Source organism: Panthera uncia, chromosome C2 (assembly GCF_023721935.1).
Source record: "Panthera uncia isolate 11264 chromosome C2, Puncia_PCG_1.0, whole genome shotgun sequence".
In the NCBI taxonomy this organism is placed as follows: domain Eukaryota; kingdom Metazoa; phylum Chordata; class Mammalia; order Carnivora; family Felidae; genus Panthera; species Panthera uncia.
Window position 1 is genome coordinate 123421509 of NC_064810.1, and position 19554 is coordinate 123441062.

A 19554-nucleotide genomic window follows, 5' to 3' on the forward strand; every position below is an offset into this window, starting at 1 on the left:
AGTGTCTGGTAATTCCTGAAAATCTGAACATTAACATTTTCCCAAAAGCACAGTGACCCTATTAATGACTGTGGGTTCCTTTGAGGAAAGTTTAGAGACATATTAGTCAAGAAGACAAATCACAAGATACTACAACAGAGAGAATCTGGTATTGGGTACTGAAGGACTGAAAAAGCAAAAAAGGGAGCGCTGCAGTAGACCAGAAGGATAACTGTACAGAGCAGCTATGGCCATTAGGGCAACTGAAAAAGAAGGGTCAAGGCTGGACTATAAGGTCTCTGACACTCAGAGGAATGACCCAGCTGAGCAGTAGCTCAGTTCCCTGAAAGGATGCTGTTTAACTGGTCCTCCAACCGCTGAGAGGGATAAGATGAAGCTGGTTGGGGATGGAGGAGTGCCAAAAGAAGCTCAAGGCTGAGATCAATTGCTGCTGCTGAAGCAAAGGACTATTGCTTACCGCTGGGGTAACAATGACAGAAACTGCAAACAAATAGAAAGGTGGAAATCCTTTCTCCCCTTCTGTCCTCCAGTCTCCCTTTAATGCCTTTTATTGGTGGGACCTAGTGAGACACCAGCTGGCACAGGAAAAATGTTCTTTGCAGGGTCTGAGCCATTGCATCACAGAGGAAAGTACAGAAGGGTGAATCTGGAGCTAAGATACCTCAATAACAATATCTTAATAACCATATTAACATTTGTTGTGCTAAATTAGTAAAAATTGCCCAAATTAGACCCAAATTAATACTTTTACAGACTTGTATGTTTTTATACTTGTATGCTTATATGCTTTTACAGACTTGTATGCCCCTCTGAAAAGAATTTCAAGTTACCATGTTATAACAATTTTCTGCTATACTGTGATTCCTGTTACTGTCTTTAGTAAAGAGTACCTTTATGGCAGCTCACATATGTACTTGCTACAAAATCATAAACAAGGACAGTTTTGGAAAAGATTTGTAAAACTGAGGATAAATAGACCCTGCCCCCACATTACGTCTCCCACAATTAGGCACAAAAAGGCATAGACCAAGTAGAGCTGTCAAGAATCCAGTCTTCTCCCTACTTCCATTTTGTATGCATTACTTAATGTAGCCTTAGCAAAGAGAAGACAAATTTCCTATTTGAAAGTAGGACAACCACTATGGTCATTGAAAAAGCAACACTATTCCTTTGTTCCCTCTTTCTTGCCTCAACTCAAGCTTCCTTACCCAACCCAATCACCCCTAGTTTTCTTTTTTCTTTAAATGTTTTTTTTTTCCAAATGTATATTTATTTTTGAGAGATCTCAAGCAGGGGAAGGGCAGAGAGAGGGAGACAGAAGATCTGAAGCAGACTCTGTGCTGACAGTGGTGAGTCTGATGTGGGGCTCAAACCCACAAACCATGAGATCATGACCTGAGCCAAAGTCAGACACTCAACCAACAGAGCCACCCAGGCACCCCTCACCTCTAGTTTTCTAATATAAATAGGTGACAAAACAGGGCTTGGTATTAAGCATTTTACCTTATTGTGTACTTTTCAAAAATGAATATTTTTGAATATTGAAGGATTTTTGTTGAACACTTGTAGAACATTGGGCATGAACATTTTTTTAGGACAACAGACGTTCCATTCAAAAGGGGTCATTTCCTCAAGTCTTCTGTTCTTTAGTGATGAAAGTTAACATTCTCCTACCACAATTACCTTTTGTTAATAACAGTAAAGACACTGGGTTCATGATGTTTCACATATTTATTAATATTTGTTTTTGAATATATTAGACTAGAATTTTCTACATCTGCATATATTAATTATATATTATATAGCACTCTGTCACTTATACAACACAAAACATTTATAGGTAAACATTAAAATGGCAGTGTACCTATGAATAAGTGAATGTTAACAAAATAATAATCAAGTCTTCACTTGATGGGAGAGTCTAGGATTTCCTGATAATCCTGCCTTCTTAAATTCCTCCAATAAAGTTTATAACCAGCAAGGACAAAAACACTAATCATAATGATTACCCCTCCAAAAACATCATAGACACTAGGAAATATGTGTAACACTAGAAGCTGCAAGACCATAGCTACTACAATCTCCAGGTGTTGCACTGTGCTGACCAAAGCTGGATGGAATTTGTCCAAGGCATAATAAACTCCTAAGAATGCTGCAGTAGAACAGACACATATGGCAATGAGATAACTCCAGGTTTCTCCATCTAATGGGATGATGGGTTCTTGAAGAACAAACATAGTAGATATTCCCCAGATTGTCCCAGTCCAACCAAAGGTAAATAGTGCAGTCCACATGCTAATCTTCTCTTTAATGGATCTGTATACTATCATGGAAAGAGCAGTGGTCAGTCCAGCCATCACAGTCATAGTATACCCAAAGGCTTCTTTCCAGGCATTTAACAAAGAATTGTCTTCATCAACAATGTTGGGGATCATGACAAGACAAACACCTAAGATGCTGCAAACAACAGTAGCCATGTCAACATAAGCCATTTTCTCATCCACAAGTAAAAAAGCTAAAATGGCACTGAAGACTGTGGTTGTGGCTCTCCACATAGTGGTCCCATTGCTGGGAGGAACTATTGAAAATGATGTATAAGCACAGGTGATAGAAATGACATTGCATACACCATAAAAGAAGAGTCGTAATCTGTATCCACTGGGTCCAAAGGGCGCCTCCTGGTAGTAACACACAACTAACACAGACAAGACCTGCAAGACAGAACGGATAAAAATCAGTTCTAGAGATGGAACTTTAGAACGGTCAGAAACAAGCCTAGTGATAAGAGCTACACATCCATGAGCCAAAGCAGATCCAAACAGCACTATCCACATTTTTCTGGATTGAAAAATGTTTTTTTCTGCAAAGCTCTGGAACTGTCCAATATCATCCGTCATTGGGTCTTCCGTTGGTGGAGGTCGAGTATCCATGGTTCCAAAGAAAGTTCTTCCTTTTCTTTTCATTTCACTCAGTAGGCCTTTCTTTGGATTTTCTTCCATAAAATTTCCATAGTCTTCATTGATTTCTTCATATCCATCATCCCCAGGCTGGGGATAATGAGAAGTATATTTCACCATCACAGTGTTGGGATGTATTTTCACCCGTTTTTTAACTGGATATTTTTTGGAGGGAGAAGTATCCATTTCTTCAGATAAGCAATTCTATTTAAGAAAAAAAAAAGACAAATGTACATATTCATTCAGTGGAAATTTAATTTTAATTTCTATTATAATCATACACACCAATTTAGTAATAGAAAGTAGAGGTTGTTAACAGGAGTTTTTAAAAAAAGTAATAGGAAGAGAAGATCTGGCTGTGCCTTATCAGATGTAAGAGGCCCAATGAAATTGTCTGCACTTTTTTCACTTTTATTCTATGTCTGCCCCTATTTCTCATTCTGCTTATTCTTTGTCTCGTGCAGCCCATTGCTTATCTTTACACCTCAAACAACTGATATTTTCCCATCTTTTCGTTCCTATGTGTTTCTCCACTCATCCAATAAGAAAAACACAGAAAAGTAAATAACAACTTAGATAAAATCTTTCCTTTCTACTGTGTTCCTTGTCTATTATAAATTTTAAGTGGATAAGTCCAATGTTTTTTGAATAATCCCTTCTGTATAATATCACATTTACCTCTATATTACTAATTATAGTCTTTTAGACATTTATTCTGGGCTCCCCATACATATTTAGATAGACAAAAATTAGAAAATTAATAAAATGGGGGTGCCTGGGTGGCTTGGTCAGTTAAACATCTTACTCTTGACCTCAGCTCAGATCTTGATCTAGGGATTATGAGTTCAAGCCCCACGATGGGCTCCGTGCTAGGTGTGGAGGCTACTTAAAAAATAATAGATAAATAAATAAACAAACAAACAAATAAATAAGTGGCTTTAGTGACAGTCATGCATTGTTGGTGTGTATTACATCTCTGATGAGCAATTGGTTAATATGTATTAAGATTTTGACTGAAACTACTCTTTAACTCAGCAATATCACTTCTTTTTTTTTTAAAGGAGCTTCAAGGTTTGTTGTTTTTTTTTTTTGTTCACTGTTTATTTATTTATTTTTGAGAGAGCACAAGTGGGGAGAGGGGCAGAGAGAGAAAGGAAGACAGAGAATCTGAAGCAGGCTCCAGGCTCTGAGCTGTCAGCATAGAGCCCAATACGGGGCTCGAACCCATGAACTGTGAGGTCACGACCTGAGTCAAAGTTAGACACTTAACCAACTGAGCCACCCAGGCACCCCTCAGCAATATCACTTCTAAGATTTTATCCTGAAGAATTGACCACAAGATGCTTTTTATCTTATGTGTTTAAAAAAAGGAAAAATAATACATTTTTATATGTGCTTATATAACATACAGAAATTATGGAAAGATACAAAGTAAACTAACAATAATTAGGGTAGAACAAGGAACAAGAATGGAGGAAAACATTTTTACTGTATACTTTTTTGTATTTTTATTTTTGAATCACAATAGTGTTCAAAAAATTAGATTACAAACTAAAACAAAATGTTCTGCTATTTTAGAAAAAGAGCATACAAAAAATTATGGAAAAAAATGTATGAATAGGAGGGTTCATTGTAGCTTACCCCAATGTCCCTTCATAAATTAAAATACTATGCTATACATCCATTAAAAACAAGACAGATCTTTATTGACACTGAAAGATGTCCATGACATTTTGTTAAGTAGGAAAAAAGCTTGTTGTAAGGATTAAATGAGATAATGCATATAAAAAATTTGGCACAGTGCAGGCACATCATGAATCCTCAATAAATGTTGACAAGAATTCAGTTTCCTTTTACCTATAATTAACTCTCTTAAAACACTAGGTATCTTCTACATTGTTTCTTTCCTCAAGACTTGTATCTGTTCACTCAGTTCTCTTTTCTGTTCATTCTCTCTCTCTTTTTCTAAGAACAATTTCCTATTTCCTTCCCAATGATTTCTCCCTTCTAAAAAAAAAAAAAAAAAGAAAGAAAGAAAAGAAACCTTTTTATTTTTTTGTCCTTATAACATACTCCCTGTCCTTGCCAAAAACTCACCAGTTCCAGGATCTTAAACCATGGTCTAGAAATCAAATCCTATTTTGTTCTTTGACACCATCCGGGTAGCCAACTGTTTCATTCCTCTTTACTCTTTTCTCTTCTAAACAACACCATCTTCAGTTGGAAGAAGTCATTTTAAAAAACACCACCTGTACATCCAAGTTTTTCACTTTCCTAGCCTGGACCTCCCACTTACAGTCATTCCTGCATATTGCTATCAAGCCAATATGATGTTCTTTTCTTCCAACTTTTTTTAAAATTTATTTTGAGAGAGAGAGAAAGAGAGAGAGCACACACAAGTGGGGGAGGGGCAGAGAGAGAGAGGGAGGGAAAGAGAATCCCAAGCATGCTCCACACTGCCAGCGCAGAGACCACTGTGGGGCTCGAACTCATGAATTGTGAGATCATGACCCAAACCAAAGTGAAGAGCCAGACGCTTAACCAACTGAGCCACCCAGGTATTCCTTTTTTCTTCCAACTTTTATCATGTTGTGACTTCAGCTTCAATAATCCCAAATTGAATAGTCTTCATCTCCCACATAGATTTTCCTTCCCTAACCTCCTCATTTTTGTTTGCGATACCACCATTTCTCCGGTTCCCCAAACTAGAAACCAGGGAATACTCTCAATTATCCTTTTTGCTGTTATGCTTCCATTTGGTCATCAATCTTACTGTTCTTGTCTTTGAAATCTTTCTGATTTTTCCTTTCTTCTCCAATTCCATTTTACCTTTGTGATTCTGGATCAGGTTATTGTGAATTCCTATCTAGAATATTGCAACAGCATCCTAACTAGACCCCTTAAATCCTAACCCTTCTCCCTTAAAATCTGTCTATATTATACCACTGCCACTTTAGTCTGTCTTTAAAAGATTCAAAACAAAACAAAAATTTCCTTTAAGCTTTCCCCACTTAAGAACCTACAGTGATTTTTTTTTTTCCTGGCTACCTCACTGAATCTCAACTCTTTTGCTTGGCTCTCCAGACCCTACCTCATCTAGCCCCTATCAGTACTTGACTCCTTAACACACATACTGCTGTGATCAGTCCAGTGCCCTCCCTGACCTCACTCCCTACATGTACATGTCTAAGTCTTTATACTCATGAGTTTCCTCTGCTCCAACTTTCTAAACACTGCTCATTTTTTAAGAAGGGCCAGTCCAAATTTTGCCTTTTAGAAACAAGCCTTCCCTGGTCACTCTAGCCTCTTATTTTTTTCCTTTCTTGTTTAACATCTGCAGTAGTTCTTCTAATTTTTGTAATCTAATCATTTTATTATTTAGTTGTCTCAACTCGGTGGCATTTCATCTCCAGCTACTGTACTCAAATTTCTATCTTAAAATCTCCTTTCCTTGCGGGGCACCTGGGTGACTCAGTAGGTTAAGCGTCCAACTTCGGCTGAGGTCATGATCTCACAGTTTGTGAGTTCGAGCTCTGTGTCAGGCTCTGTGCTGACAGCTCAGAGAGAGGAGCCTGGTTCGGATTCTGTGTCTCCCTCTCTGTTCCTTCCCACGCGCACCCTGTCAAAAATAAAGATAAAAAAAAAAGATTTTTTTTTAATCTCTTTTCCTTGCTAGTCAGCAAGTATCTTGATGACATCTCTGTTAGAACGCATAACTTCTCATGTGCTACCCATTGTTAAAGTTTTGTCTTATATCCATTAAAAACTTTCCCGTTCCCATTGCAGGCCAGATTTATAGCTCCAGGGGCACGGACAGGGAGAGAATGTGTTCTGCCATTTTGCTCCTTCTCCCATTCCCTCCCTTTGGAGTCTGTGGGACGGTGGTGACTCTGCCTCTGGGACACCTCTTCCATCTCCCTATTCTAGGCTCTAGCTCCCCTGGTATATTGGCACAGGGAGAAAGGAAAAGGAAAAGAACACATGTTTTATATTGGCTCCAGTTTTGTGGCTTTTTGATGTATAAACTTGGCTGTGCCGAACTACATTCCCTAGTTATTTAATCGAAACTAATCTGGGTGTTGCTGTAAAGGTATTTTGCAGATGTGAGAAAAATCCCTAATCAGTGACTTTAAGCTAATCAAAAGAAAGTGTACTCTGTATGGGCCTGACCTGATTGGGTGAGCCCTTTAAAACAGGGCTTAGGCTTTTCTTGGGTTTGGATATTCCAAATATTTAACTCCCTTAGGGTTACAGCCTACTCTCGATCTTCTTTCCTCATTGCCAGTGGGCAAAGCTTCAGCCTGTGTTCATGAGATTCCAACATGTTCTTGATCTTCTCTTCCTGACTGCCTGCCCTACAGACTTCAGACTTGTTTATCCAGTCCCCACAATTATATTAGCCAATTCCTTGTAATAAATCTCTTACTGATTCTGAGTCTCAGGTTGAACCCTGATTCTGACAACATGTTGGAATTCATTCTTTGATTGTTGTCTTTGTTTCTCTGTTAGCTCTGATAGGTCACTGATACTTTCTAGGTTGTAGGTATCCAAATTCAGGCTATCCTGGGGAAATTTTGTAGGGCCTCCCCAGTGCATAAATCCCTGATGTGACAGCACCTCCTCCCCTAGGGCTTATGGCCCACAGATTTTTGCTGCTAGGTCCTCTTCCCTGGAGGACATCTCTCTTGGGCAGGCACCAACAGTATTTACCGGAAACACATACCCTTACCACTCAGTGGAGTGTGCCGCTGTCCCCTTCTCTCCAACTTTATTTCTCTTCATTCAAACAAGCAAAGGGCAAATTAAAATGTGCTATCTAAGCAGACTTAGAAATGGAGAATGAGAAGGCACACTCAATCATCATACATAATGATCTGGTAACCTTTACCCTCAGTCAGCTATAAGAGGGGACTTGCCTCTCCTTTCTCCCATTAGGAAAAAGCATAACATTTTTCTTAAACCAAAGACCATAAAGATAATATGATCCCTGTGACAGATAGTATTTTTCAAAAAGAACCACAAATCTAGTATCTCCTATATTACATGTTTGGTTGTGTTTTGTTTTTTTTTAATGTGAATTTGACATTATTAAATAGAGAGGTAGGGTCTATATCTCCTCCCATTAAAAGTAGGTAGGCTTCTGTGACTGTTTCAACCAATAGAGTATGGCACAAGTGGCATATTGTGACTTCTGAGGTGAGGTCATAAGAAGTGAAACCGCTATGCCTTCCTCTGGTAGCTCTGAGGCTACCAAGGTGTGAGGATGCTCAAACTAGCCCATGTAGAGAAACCATATAGAATGGTTCTGAAACTATATAAAGAGAGAGAAATGCCTGGCCACGCCCCAGCCCCCAGCTGCTCTAACCCCTTGCTGTTCCAACTGTAGCCACCCATCTGATTTCAAGTATATAAGAGACCTTGAGTCAGAATCTCCCTGCCAAGTACTTTCCAAATTCCTGATCTACAGAAACTATGACAGATAATAAAATGATTGTTGTTTAAGTTACTCAGCTTTGGAGTGATTTGTTACCTGTGGTAGATACCTGGAATACCAGTTATCCAGTGCCTTCCCCAGTATTTTAAGGAATGGGAAGGAGTAGGGATCTCAGTGATAATTAAAGGAAAGGCCTCTTATATCTGGCCCTAAATGATGGACTTTCAAAAGTGGAGCATTTTGCCCTCCATTGTAAGATCATGGACACTAATTCCAAGATAAAAGTTTTATTCTACATCCTATTAGGCATACATTAGTGTATTTAACCTTAGTCCACCTGCATGCTTTAAACTATTATTCACATGGTGAAATTTTTGTTCATTTCTATTCATGAATTAGTTTATGACAGATATATTACTGGTATCTGTCAACACTATTAAATTTATATTGTGTCCCACTGATTCAAAAACCATCTTATAGGGGTGCCTGGGTGGCTCAGTCAGTTAAGTGTCCGACTTGATTTTGGCTCAGGTCATGATCCCACAGCTCATGGGATTGAGCCCCACACTGACAGCGTGGAGCCTGCCTGGGATTCTCTTTCTCCTTCTCTCTCTGCCTATCCCCCGGGTGCATGGGAGCTCTCTCTCTCTCTCTCTCTCTTCCTTTCTCTCTCAAAATAAATAAACAGTTTTTAAAAAATACAAAAGCCATCTTATACTAAAGAGATACATAATAATCTTCTTCAGTCTCTCTAGTTTTGATTTAATTATAGTTTTCATAAAAAACAGTTCTTGAAAAGAACCTGAAATCCTGACTAGTTCTTACATTTTTGCACATGTAAGTCAACATGTATTCACTTCAATCAATATTAATTGAGGTACCATAAATTCAGCATCATGCTAGGCTCTATAAATATAAAGATAAAATAGGCATGGTTCCTGCACTCAGAGAGCTCATAGACTAGTGGAAGAGACAAGTAAAGTCAAATTTATTATTTTAATAAGTTAATAATGCAAGCAACTATATGAAGTTCAGGGAGAGGCTGGAGCACATACAAAGGGCATCTAACCCAGATAAAGGGGAATCTTAGCAAGTTTCCAGGTGAAAAGGATACCTGAATTGGGACTTTATGCATATGTGACAATTCGTCAAGTAAAAAGGAGGAGAAAAAAATTTTTTTCTAGAGATAAGAAATTTAAAAGTCAGAAAAGTTGGTTTTTAGTTCTGGCTCTGCCACCAACTAAAGTAATAATTATTCTATTTCAAGAGAAAGAGTTTTAGATGGTAATCATTGGGATCTTTTGATTCAACTCTCTTTAAAATCAGTTTGTGTTTTTTTAAATGTTTATTGATTGATTGATTGATTGATTGACAGAGAGAAAGACAATCCCAAGCAGGCTCTGTGCTGTTAGTGCAGAGCCTGACACAAGGCTAAAATGCTTGACACAAATGGATTAAAAGGATGCACAGTTTGGTGTCTGCTTGAACAATGGGGACAAATCAGTGTGGTCAGCCTGAAACCAATATTTTTTTCCATAAGAGGCTCTGTTTCCTAAGCTACATTCCACAACATAAGGCCCATGATTAATTCTCTCCCAAGGTTGAGAAAATTAACACTGACATCCCCACTGTCTTGGTAGGAATCCTTGGGACAATACCCTTATTATACTTTAAGCAAATGCTACTTGGTAGTGAGAGTTTCTTTCTTTAGTGACCAGACTGATCCCTACAGTGGTAAAAAGTATTAGCTATAAAACTGGCAACTACAATTTGATTATAATATTAGTGGTTTAAATGTAGGTACTAATGTAACATTTGACACATATGAATAAAATTGGCTTTTAAATAAACAAAAAGAACTAATAGGTTAGTACCTTAAACCTGAGCAGCCTCGCCCTACAATAGCTTATTAACCCAATTTGCTTTGACAGTCTTGCCCCTGAGTGAAAATGATCACCTAACCGATCACCTAAAAGGGAGGACACAACAACTACCTTTCCAGGATATCGTGAGACATTAGGACATGCACAGGTTCTGTGCTGTTAAATATACCTCCTGAGAGAAGCCATTCCTCCCTCCAAAATGATGATGGGGGCCCATGTTCTGAGGCCCCAAAGGCTGTCAGCATGATTCTACCCATCCTTAGGCTGAACCCTGGCTGGCATAACTCTTAACACCCCTCTTTGAATAAGGATTCTTCTCCCTTCCCCACTGCAATTCCTAAAGGTCAGGGTGGCTAGAGGCAGCATTTAAGTTTGCTTGTAATTTATTAATACTCCTTGAGCCTGCACCTTTGTGTGCAAAGGCACACTGCTTTAGAGAAAAAAGAACTTGCTTCTAAACTCCCATCTCTCAAACTAGAAAATCACTTCTTAAACTAATAGAGTTTGAGAGACAAGAATATTGATAATAAGTGCGAAATAACAGAGTAGAAGATAAAGGACATGCCTTTTCTTGCATCAGGCACACTTAGGAAGTGAAGAATTTATCAGAAGTAATTGCCTTTCTTATAAGGTGTGATAATATTCATGTTGCATGTAAGTAGCAAATAATAAAATCAAATCATGAAACTGAACAGTTTATGAAGATGTAAAAGAGAGCCTACAGGAAAAGTTAATTGTATAAGACTTCAATCAAATACTCAGGTTATATAGGAGCCCACCACAGGCAAATTTGACAGAAGAATAAATAATAAAAGAGGAGACATATTGTCTCCTATAGTATAGACATATACTACAGTCATATAGTAGTCTCCTATGGTGAACCAACTGAATATTACCTCTATAAAAATATAAAAGGAAATTTCTGGAGCAAATTCTGAAAATCAGATGTATTACTTAGGACATATATACTATATGTAGTGGCAGAACTTGTAATAAAAATATCACTCATATTGCAACAGTTTATTGCTTGACAAAAAAAAGTCCATCTACCTCTCACTTAGGAAAACAAAATATAAGGCAAATAATCATTTCCCCTTTTGTAATACTTAGATTAAAGCATCCTTGCAATGAGCTATCAGAAAGAGACTAAGAAGACAAAGAAAACCTTGATCTAGCCAGACACCACAACAATATTTTCAGCACTCTAACCGAAACAATCAAAATAGGATAAAAGCAAGAATGGAAAATCAAATAGAATAAAGAAAGGCAAAACTAATGGCTCTAAAATCTAGTGAAAACAGAAGGAAGAAGGAAAGGTGGAAGAAGTCAGTGACAGTAATAACATCAATAGCCAGGTATACTGATATTTACATTTGTATAGATACCGTGCTAAGCACTAAACATGGGTTAACTCAGCTTTGAGAGGAAGTGAAACCTTAGGAGGTTTAGGAGTAGGGAAGCATTGAAGAAACAATTAAAAATTTGGAGAAAGCTAATGGCCTACCTCACTTTGAACTGAAAGAACTTAAAAGGAGGTAAAAGAAACTAATTTGGTAGACATTACTGAATACACTGCATGTGAAGGACACCAGTTAGGCTATGTGGCACAGAGCAGGTCAGTAGGTTCTATTGTCAAAAAGAATTTGTGCCAGAGGGTTGTTTAGAACTTTTTCACACAGTACCCAAAATTAGTCTCCCTATTCTGCTCTCCTTTCCTCTTCCCAATTCCCTCCCTCTTCCCCTACTTTATATTCTCAATTTGACTCCTGTATCCCACAGGAGCCCTGTCTGACATTCTAGCCTGGAAGTAGCTGTTTTCACGCAAATAATCTCAAGAAAAATATTTATCTCATTGCCTTAATGACAAAGTATTATCACCATCAGGATCACATTCTGCTTTCATAGTAGACAAAACTATTTTCATTTTCCAAAAATCATAAGTTTTCTGATAGGTAATAGGAGTGATGATGACAAAATATCTGTATGGAAAGTAGGAGAAAAATCTCAATCACAAGACCACTTCTGCCACAGAGAATCCCACCCGAAAACTTGGCTTCTTGCCATCCAAACTAGTTGTACACATTTTCACTCCTTTGGGCCTTTTCCCTGTGCCACTTGGTACTCAGCCTCTGCCTCCTTTTGTCATTTTGTTCTCTTTGTGTATGACAATGTTAAGTTTTAAAAAGTAGTGGTTCCTGGGGCATCTGGGTGGCTCAGTCAGTTAAGCATCCGACTTCAGTTCAGGTCATGACCTCATGGTTCCTGAGTTTAAGCCCCGTGTCAGGCTCTGTGCTGACAGTTTCGAGCCTGGAACCTGCTTTGGATTCTGTGTCTCCCTCTCCCTCTGCCCACCCCTCTCTCTCTCTCTCTCTCTCTCTCTCTCTCAAAATAAATAAACATTTAAAAAGTTAAAAAAACTAAAATAAAATAAAAATAAAAAGTAGTGGTTCCCCCATGTGTATTTGGTGGGCAGGGTTGGGAGCAGGAGAGGACACCCTATGTGCCCGAACAGATGAATGGCTAAAGAAAATGTGATATATTCAAACACTTGAATATTATTCAGCCATAAAAAGGAATGAAGTTCTAACAAATACTACAACATGGACAAACCTTGAAGACATTATGCTAATTGAAACAAGCCAGACACAAAAGGATAGCTGTTGTATAATTTCACTTAAATGAGGTATTTAGAATAGACAAATTGTTAAAAACAGGAAATAGATTAGAAGTTACCAGGGGCTGGGAAGATGGGAAATGGGGAATTATGCTTAATAGTTACAGAGTTTCTGTTTGGGATAAGGAAAATGCTTTGGAAATAGTAGTGACAGTTGCACAATACTGAGAATGTAACTAATGGCATTGAATTATATACACTTAAACATGGCAAATATGGTAATTTTTGTGTTATGCATATTTGACCACAAGTTTTAAAATTAGAAAAGGCATGGGCACCTGGGTAGCTCACCTGGTTGAGCAGACTTCGGCTCAGGTCATGATCTAGCAGTTCATGAGATCGAGCCCAGCATTGGGCTCTGTGCTGACAGCTCAGAACCTGGAGCCTGCTTCAGATTCTGTGTCTCCCTCTCTTTGCCCCTCCCCCGTTTGCACTCTGTCTCTCTCTGTCTCTGTCTCTCTCTTTCTCGAAAATAAATAAAAGCATTAAAAATTTTTTTAACTTATAATTTAAAAAGGCGGGGGTGGGGCAGTGTGTGAGGGAGTTGTGGTTCCTCCTGTGTGGCTTGGAGGTGAGGGGGGAGGCAGTGCTAGGCCTCCTAGTTATCCGAATGTATAATTTCCTTGTGCAAGAACCACCTGAATAAATTATCCAAGGGCCCTTCTGGTTTTAAGATTTAACGAATGTGTTACTGCATAACTGAAGAAGACAGTAGCACAGGGCTAGAAAGTTACAACAAATCAAAACAAAACAGATAGTGAAGCCAGACTGCCTGGATTTGAATCTTAGCTACAGAACTTATTAAAATTATGACTTTCAGCAACTTGTTTTAACCTCTTTGCCTATTTCTTCTTCTGTAAAATTGCGATAATAATATTACCTCATAGGGTAGACTGAATATTAAATCAGTTAATACAAAAACTTGGTATCTGACATCGAGCAAGTGCTCAATTAATTTTAGTTTTTCTTTCACATTATTCTATCTGCCTGGAATGATCTGGTCCTCCTTTTTGTCCTTGTCTATCTGTTGAGTTCACATCTGTGCTTTAGTGGTTTGCCCAAGTGTTACTTCCTCCTTTGCAGTCTTCCTTGACCTCTCCCACCTTTGTGCCCTCACTATCCCTGCATTCATTTGTTTCTATCCTATCTTTCCCACCAGATGGTACACTTCTGGATAGCAGACTTCCATGCCATTTTATCCTAAGCTCCTAACACAGTAGCTGGCACATCCTGGCACTCAGTAAATATTTGTTGGCTGGAATGAAATGGATTTGAAAACCAAGAGGGAGACATGGAAAAGAATAGGGAATGATGTTAAGACTACTGACATCTCAAATAGCAAAAGCGAACTTGAGAAAGAAGAACAAAGCCGGAGATGTCATGCTCTCAGATTTCAAACTATAGTACAAAGCTACAGTAATCAAGACCTATATATGAATGGAATAGAAAAGAGATCCCAAAAATAAATCCACACATATATGGCCAATTAATCTATAACAAAGGACACAAGGGTATACAAGGGGGAAAGGCAGTGTCTTCAATAAATGGTAATGGGAAAATTGGACAGCTACATGCAAAAGAATGAAACTGGACCACTGTCTTACACCATATACAAAACCAAATTCAAAATGGATTAAAGACTTGAATGTAAGACCTGAAACCATAAAATTCCCAGAAGAAACCATAGGCAGTAAACTCTTTGACACTGGTCTTAGAAATATCTTTTTGGACTAGTCTTCTTAGGCAAGGGCAACAAAAGCTAAAATAAAGGTGATTACATCAAGCTAAAAAGCCTTTGTACAGCAAAGGAAAGCATTAACAAAACAAAATGGCAAACTCCTGATTCAGAGAAGACATTTACAAATCATACAACCTATAAGGGGTTAAAATCCAAAATATATAAAGAACTTATGCAACTTAATATTTAAAAAAATAGGTTGAAAAATGGGCACAGGACTTGAGTAGACATTTTTCCAAAGAAGACATACAGATAGAAAACAGGCACATGAAAAAATGCTCAACATCACTAATCATCAGTGAAATGCAAATCAAAACCATAATGAGATATCACTCATACAACCCACATATAATCAGATTGGCTATTATCAGGAATGCAAAAAACAGTAAGTGTTGGTGAGAATGTGGAGAAAAGGGAACCTCGAACACTGTTGGGAATGTAAATTGGTGCCACCACTATGGAAAAACGGTATGAAGATTCCTCAAAAAATTAAAAATATAACTACCATACAACCCAGCAATCCCACTTCTGGGTATTTATCTGTAGAAAACAAAAACACCAATCTATGTTCACTGCAGCATTACATACAATAGCCAAAATATGGAAGTAACCTAAGTGCCCATTGATAGATGAATGGATAAAGATGTGGTATATATATATACACCATACATATATATATATATATATGTAAATATATATATGGTGTATATATATATATATATATGGTATATATATATATATATATACACCACAGAATATGACTCAGCCATTCAAAAAGAATGGAATCTTACCATTTGTAAGACTGGACCTAGAGGGTATTATGTTAAGTGAAATAAGTCAGATAGAGAAAGACAAATATGATATGATTTCACAAATCTAAAGAACAAAACAAACCAAAACAAACAGATTCATAGATACAAGAAACAAACTGTTGGCTACCAGAGAGGGGAAGAGTTCGGGGTGGTAAAATAGGTAAAGAGTATTAAGAGAAACAAACTATTTTATTTATAAAATAAATAAGTCATGAGGATGAAAAATACAGCATAGGGAATATAGTCAATAATATTATAATAACTTTGTATGGTGACAGATGGTGGCTAGACTTATTGAGAGGATCAACTTGTAATGTTTAAAAATATCAAACTGCTATGGTGTATACTTGAAACTAGTAGAATATTATATGTCAAATATACTTCAATAAAAAAGATAAAGGAAAAAAGACTACTGACATCTCTATAGGATCTCGTAGGCCCAGATATCCACTCAATCATTAATAGTCTTGGGTGACTGAAAGCCTTGCTTCCCTTGATAACACTACAGAAATTTTCCCTATTTTCTGCCTTTACCCTCTGTATTAGTGAGGGTTCTCCACAGAAACAGAATCAATAGGATGTGCATATACAGCCATATGTTGGAGAAATTGAAGGTTCAGTTCCAGACCATCCCAATAAAGCAAATACTGCTATAAAGCAAATCAAACAAATTTTTTGGTTTTCCCATGTGTATAAAACTAATGTTTACAGGCACCCTGGTGGTTCAGTCTGTTAAGTGCCCAACTCTTGATTTTGGCTCAGGTCATTACTTCATGGTCATGATCTCACATTTTTAAAAAATGTTTATTTGAAAGAGAGAGAGAGAGAGTGAGCAGGGGAGGGAGTGTCTCAGTGTTGATGGCTGCTGACAGATCAGATGGTGATTGCTGAAGTTTGGGATGTCTGGTGCAATTTCTTAAAATAAGATGACAATGAAGTTTGCTGCATCTGTTAACTCTCATTTAACAAATGATCTCTGTAGCACATGATGCTGTTTGATAGCATTTTACCCACAGCAGAACTTCTTTCAAAATTGGAGTCATCCCCTCAAATGATCCAGAGACTAAGTTTATGTGATATTCCAAATCCTTTGTTGTCATTTCAACAATTTTCATGACATCTTCACCAGGAGTAGATACCATCTTAAGAAACCACTCCTCTGCTCATCTATAAGAAGCAACTCCTTAGCCATTCAAGTTTTATCATGAGATTGCAGCAACGCAATCTCATCTTCAGGCTCCACTTCTAGTTGTCTTGCTATTTCTACCACATCTGTGATCAACTTCCTCCACTAAAGTCTTGAAACCCTCAAAGTCATCCACAAGGGTTAGAATCAACTTCTTCCAAACTCCTGTTAATGTTATTTTGACCTCTTCCCATGAATCACCAATGTTCTTCTTTTTTATTTTTAGTTTATTTATTTATTTTTGAGAGACAGAGAGACAGCATGAGTGGGGGAGGAGCACAGAGAAGAGACAGAATCCCAAGCAGGCTCTGCACTGTCAGCATGAAGCTGTATGTGGGGCTCGAACTCACAAAATCGTGAGATCATGACCTGAGCCAAAACCAGGAGTCAGACGCTTAACCAATTGAGCCACCCAGACACTAATTTAAAAAATATTTTTAACACCAACAATGAAGCAACAGAAAGAGAAATTAAGGAATCAATCCCATTTACAATTGCACCAAAACCCATAAAATACCTAGGAATAAATCTAACCAAAGAGGTGAAAAATCTATACACTGAAAACTATAGGAAGCTTATGAAAGAAATTGAAGACACAAAAAAATGGAAAAAGATTCCATACTCCTGGATAGGAAAAACAAATGTCAATACTACCCAAAGCAATCCACATATTCAATGCAATCCCAATCAAACTTGCACCAGCATTCTTCTCAAAGCTAGAACAAATAATCCTAAAATTTGTATGGAACCAGAAGAGACGCTGAATAGCCAAAGTAATCTTGAAAAAGAAAACCAAAGCAGGAGGTATCACAATCCCGGATTTCAAGCTATACTACAAAGCTGTAATCATCAAGACAGTATGGTACTGGCACCAAAACAGACACTCAGATCGATGGAACAGAATAGAGAACCCAGAAATGGACCCACAAACGTATGGCCAACTAATCTTTGACAAAACAGTAAAGACTATCCAATGGAATAAAGACAGTCTCTTCAGCAAGTGGTGCTGGGAAACCTGGACAGCGACATGCAGAAGAATGAACCCGGACCACTTTCTTACACCATACACAAAAATAAACTCAAAATGGATGAAAGACTTAATGTAAGACAGGAAGCCATCAAAATCCTCCAGGAGAAAGCGGGTAAAGACCTCTTTGATCTTGGCCGCAGCAACTTCTTACTCAACATGTCTCCAGAGGCAAGGGTAACAAAAGCAAAAATAAACTATTGGGACCTCATCAAAATAAAAAGCTTCTGCACAGCAAAGGAAACAACCAGCAAAACTAAAAGGCAACTGACAGAATGGGAGAAGATATTTGCAAACAACATATCAGATAAAGGGTTAGTATCCAAAATCTATAGAGAACTTATCAAACTCAACACCCAAAAAACAAAGAATCTAGTGAAGAAATGGGCAAAAGACATGAATGGACACTTCTCCAAGGAAGACATCCAGATGGCCAACCAACACATGAAAAAATGGTTAACATCACTCATCATCAGGAAAATACAAATCAAAACCACAATGGGATGCCACCTCACACCTGTCAGAATGGCTAACATTAACAACTCAGGCAACAACAGATGTTGGCAACGATGCAAAGAAAGGGGATCTCTTTTGCATTGCTGGTGGGAATGCAAGCTGTTGTAGCCACTCTGGAAAACAGTATGGAGGTTCATCAAAAAATTAAAAATAGAACTACCCTACGACCCAGCAAATGCACTACTAGGTATTTATCCAAGGGATACAGGATGCTGTTTCGAAGGGACACATGCACCCCAAAGTTTATAGCAGCACTATCAACAATAGCCAAAGTATGGAAAGAGCCCAGGTGTCCATCAATGGATGAATGGACAAAGAGGATGTGCTATATGTATACTATGGAGTATTACTCAGCCATCAAAGAGAATGAGATCTTGCCATTTGCAGCTGCATGGATGGAACTAGAGGGTATTATGCTAAGCGAAATTGGTCAGTCAGAGAAAGACAAATATCATATGACTTCACTCAATGAGAACTTTAAGACACAGAACAGATTAACATAAGGGAAGGGAAGCAAAAATAATATAAAAACAGGGAGGGGGGCAAAACATAAGAGACTCTTAAATATGGAGAACGAACAGAGGGTTACTGGAGGGGTTGTGGGAGGGGGGATAGGCTAAATGGGTAAGGGGCATTAAGGAATCTACTCCTGAAATCATTGTTGCACTATTATGCTAACTAATTTGGACGTAAATTTTAAAAAATAAAATTAAAAAATATTTTTAAATTTATTTAATGAATGTTCTTAATGGTATCTAAAATGACAAATCTTTGGGGTACCTGGGTGGCTTAGTCATTAAGCATCTGACTTTGCCTCAGGTCATGATCTCACTGTTTGTGAGTTCAAGTCCCACATTAGGTGAGCATGTACCCCGCTTTGGCAAATCTTTTCCAGAAGGATTTCAATTTACTTTGCCCAGATCCACCAGAGAAATCTCTATGTATGTCATCTATAACCTTATGAAATGTATTCCTTAAATAATAAGACTTGAAAGTAAAAATTACTCCTTGATCCACGGGGTTCAAAGTGGATGTTGTGCTTTCTTTCACCGTACACAAAAATAAACTCAAAATGGATGAAACACCTCAATGTAAGACAGGAAGCCATCAAAATCCTCAAGGAGAAAGCAGGCAAAAACCTCGCTGACCTTGCTCACAGCAACTTCTTACTCAACATGTCTCCTGAGGCAAGGGAAATAAAAGCAAAAATGAACTACTGGGACCTCATCAAAATAAAAAGCTTCTGCATAGCAAAGGAAACAACCAGCAAAACTAAAAGCAACCGACAGAATGGGAGAAGATACTTGCAAACAACATATCAGATAAA

At 37.9% G+C, this 19554-nt stretch overlaps 1 protein-coding gene across 1 annotated transcript in view; it reads right to left on the bottom strand.

Moving 5' to 3' along the window:
• Window positions 1-1618: 1618 nt before the first annotated feature.
• Window positions 1619-19554, bottom strand: part of SLC35G2 (solute carrier family 35 member G2) — a 44990-nt gene continuing 27054 nt past the window's right edge. Inside the window, exon 2 of the mRNA XM_049628790.1 lies at window positions 1619-3161. Within this exon, the coding sequence (XP_049484747.1) occupies window positions 1905-3143 (1239 nt within the window). The 5' untranslated portion in view covers window positions 3144-3161 and the 3' untranslated portion in view covers window positions 1619-1904. The remainder of the gene's footprint in view (window positions 3162-19554) is intronic.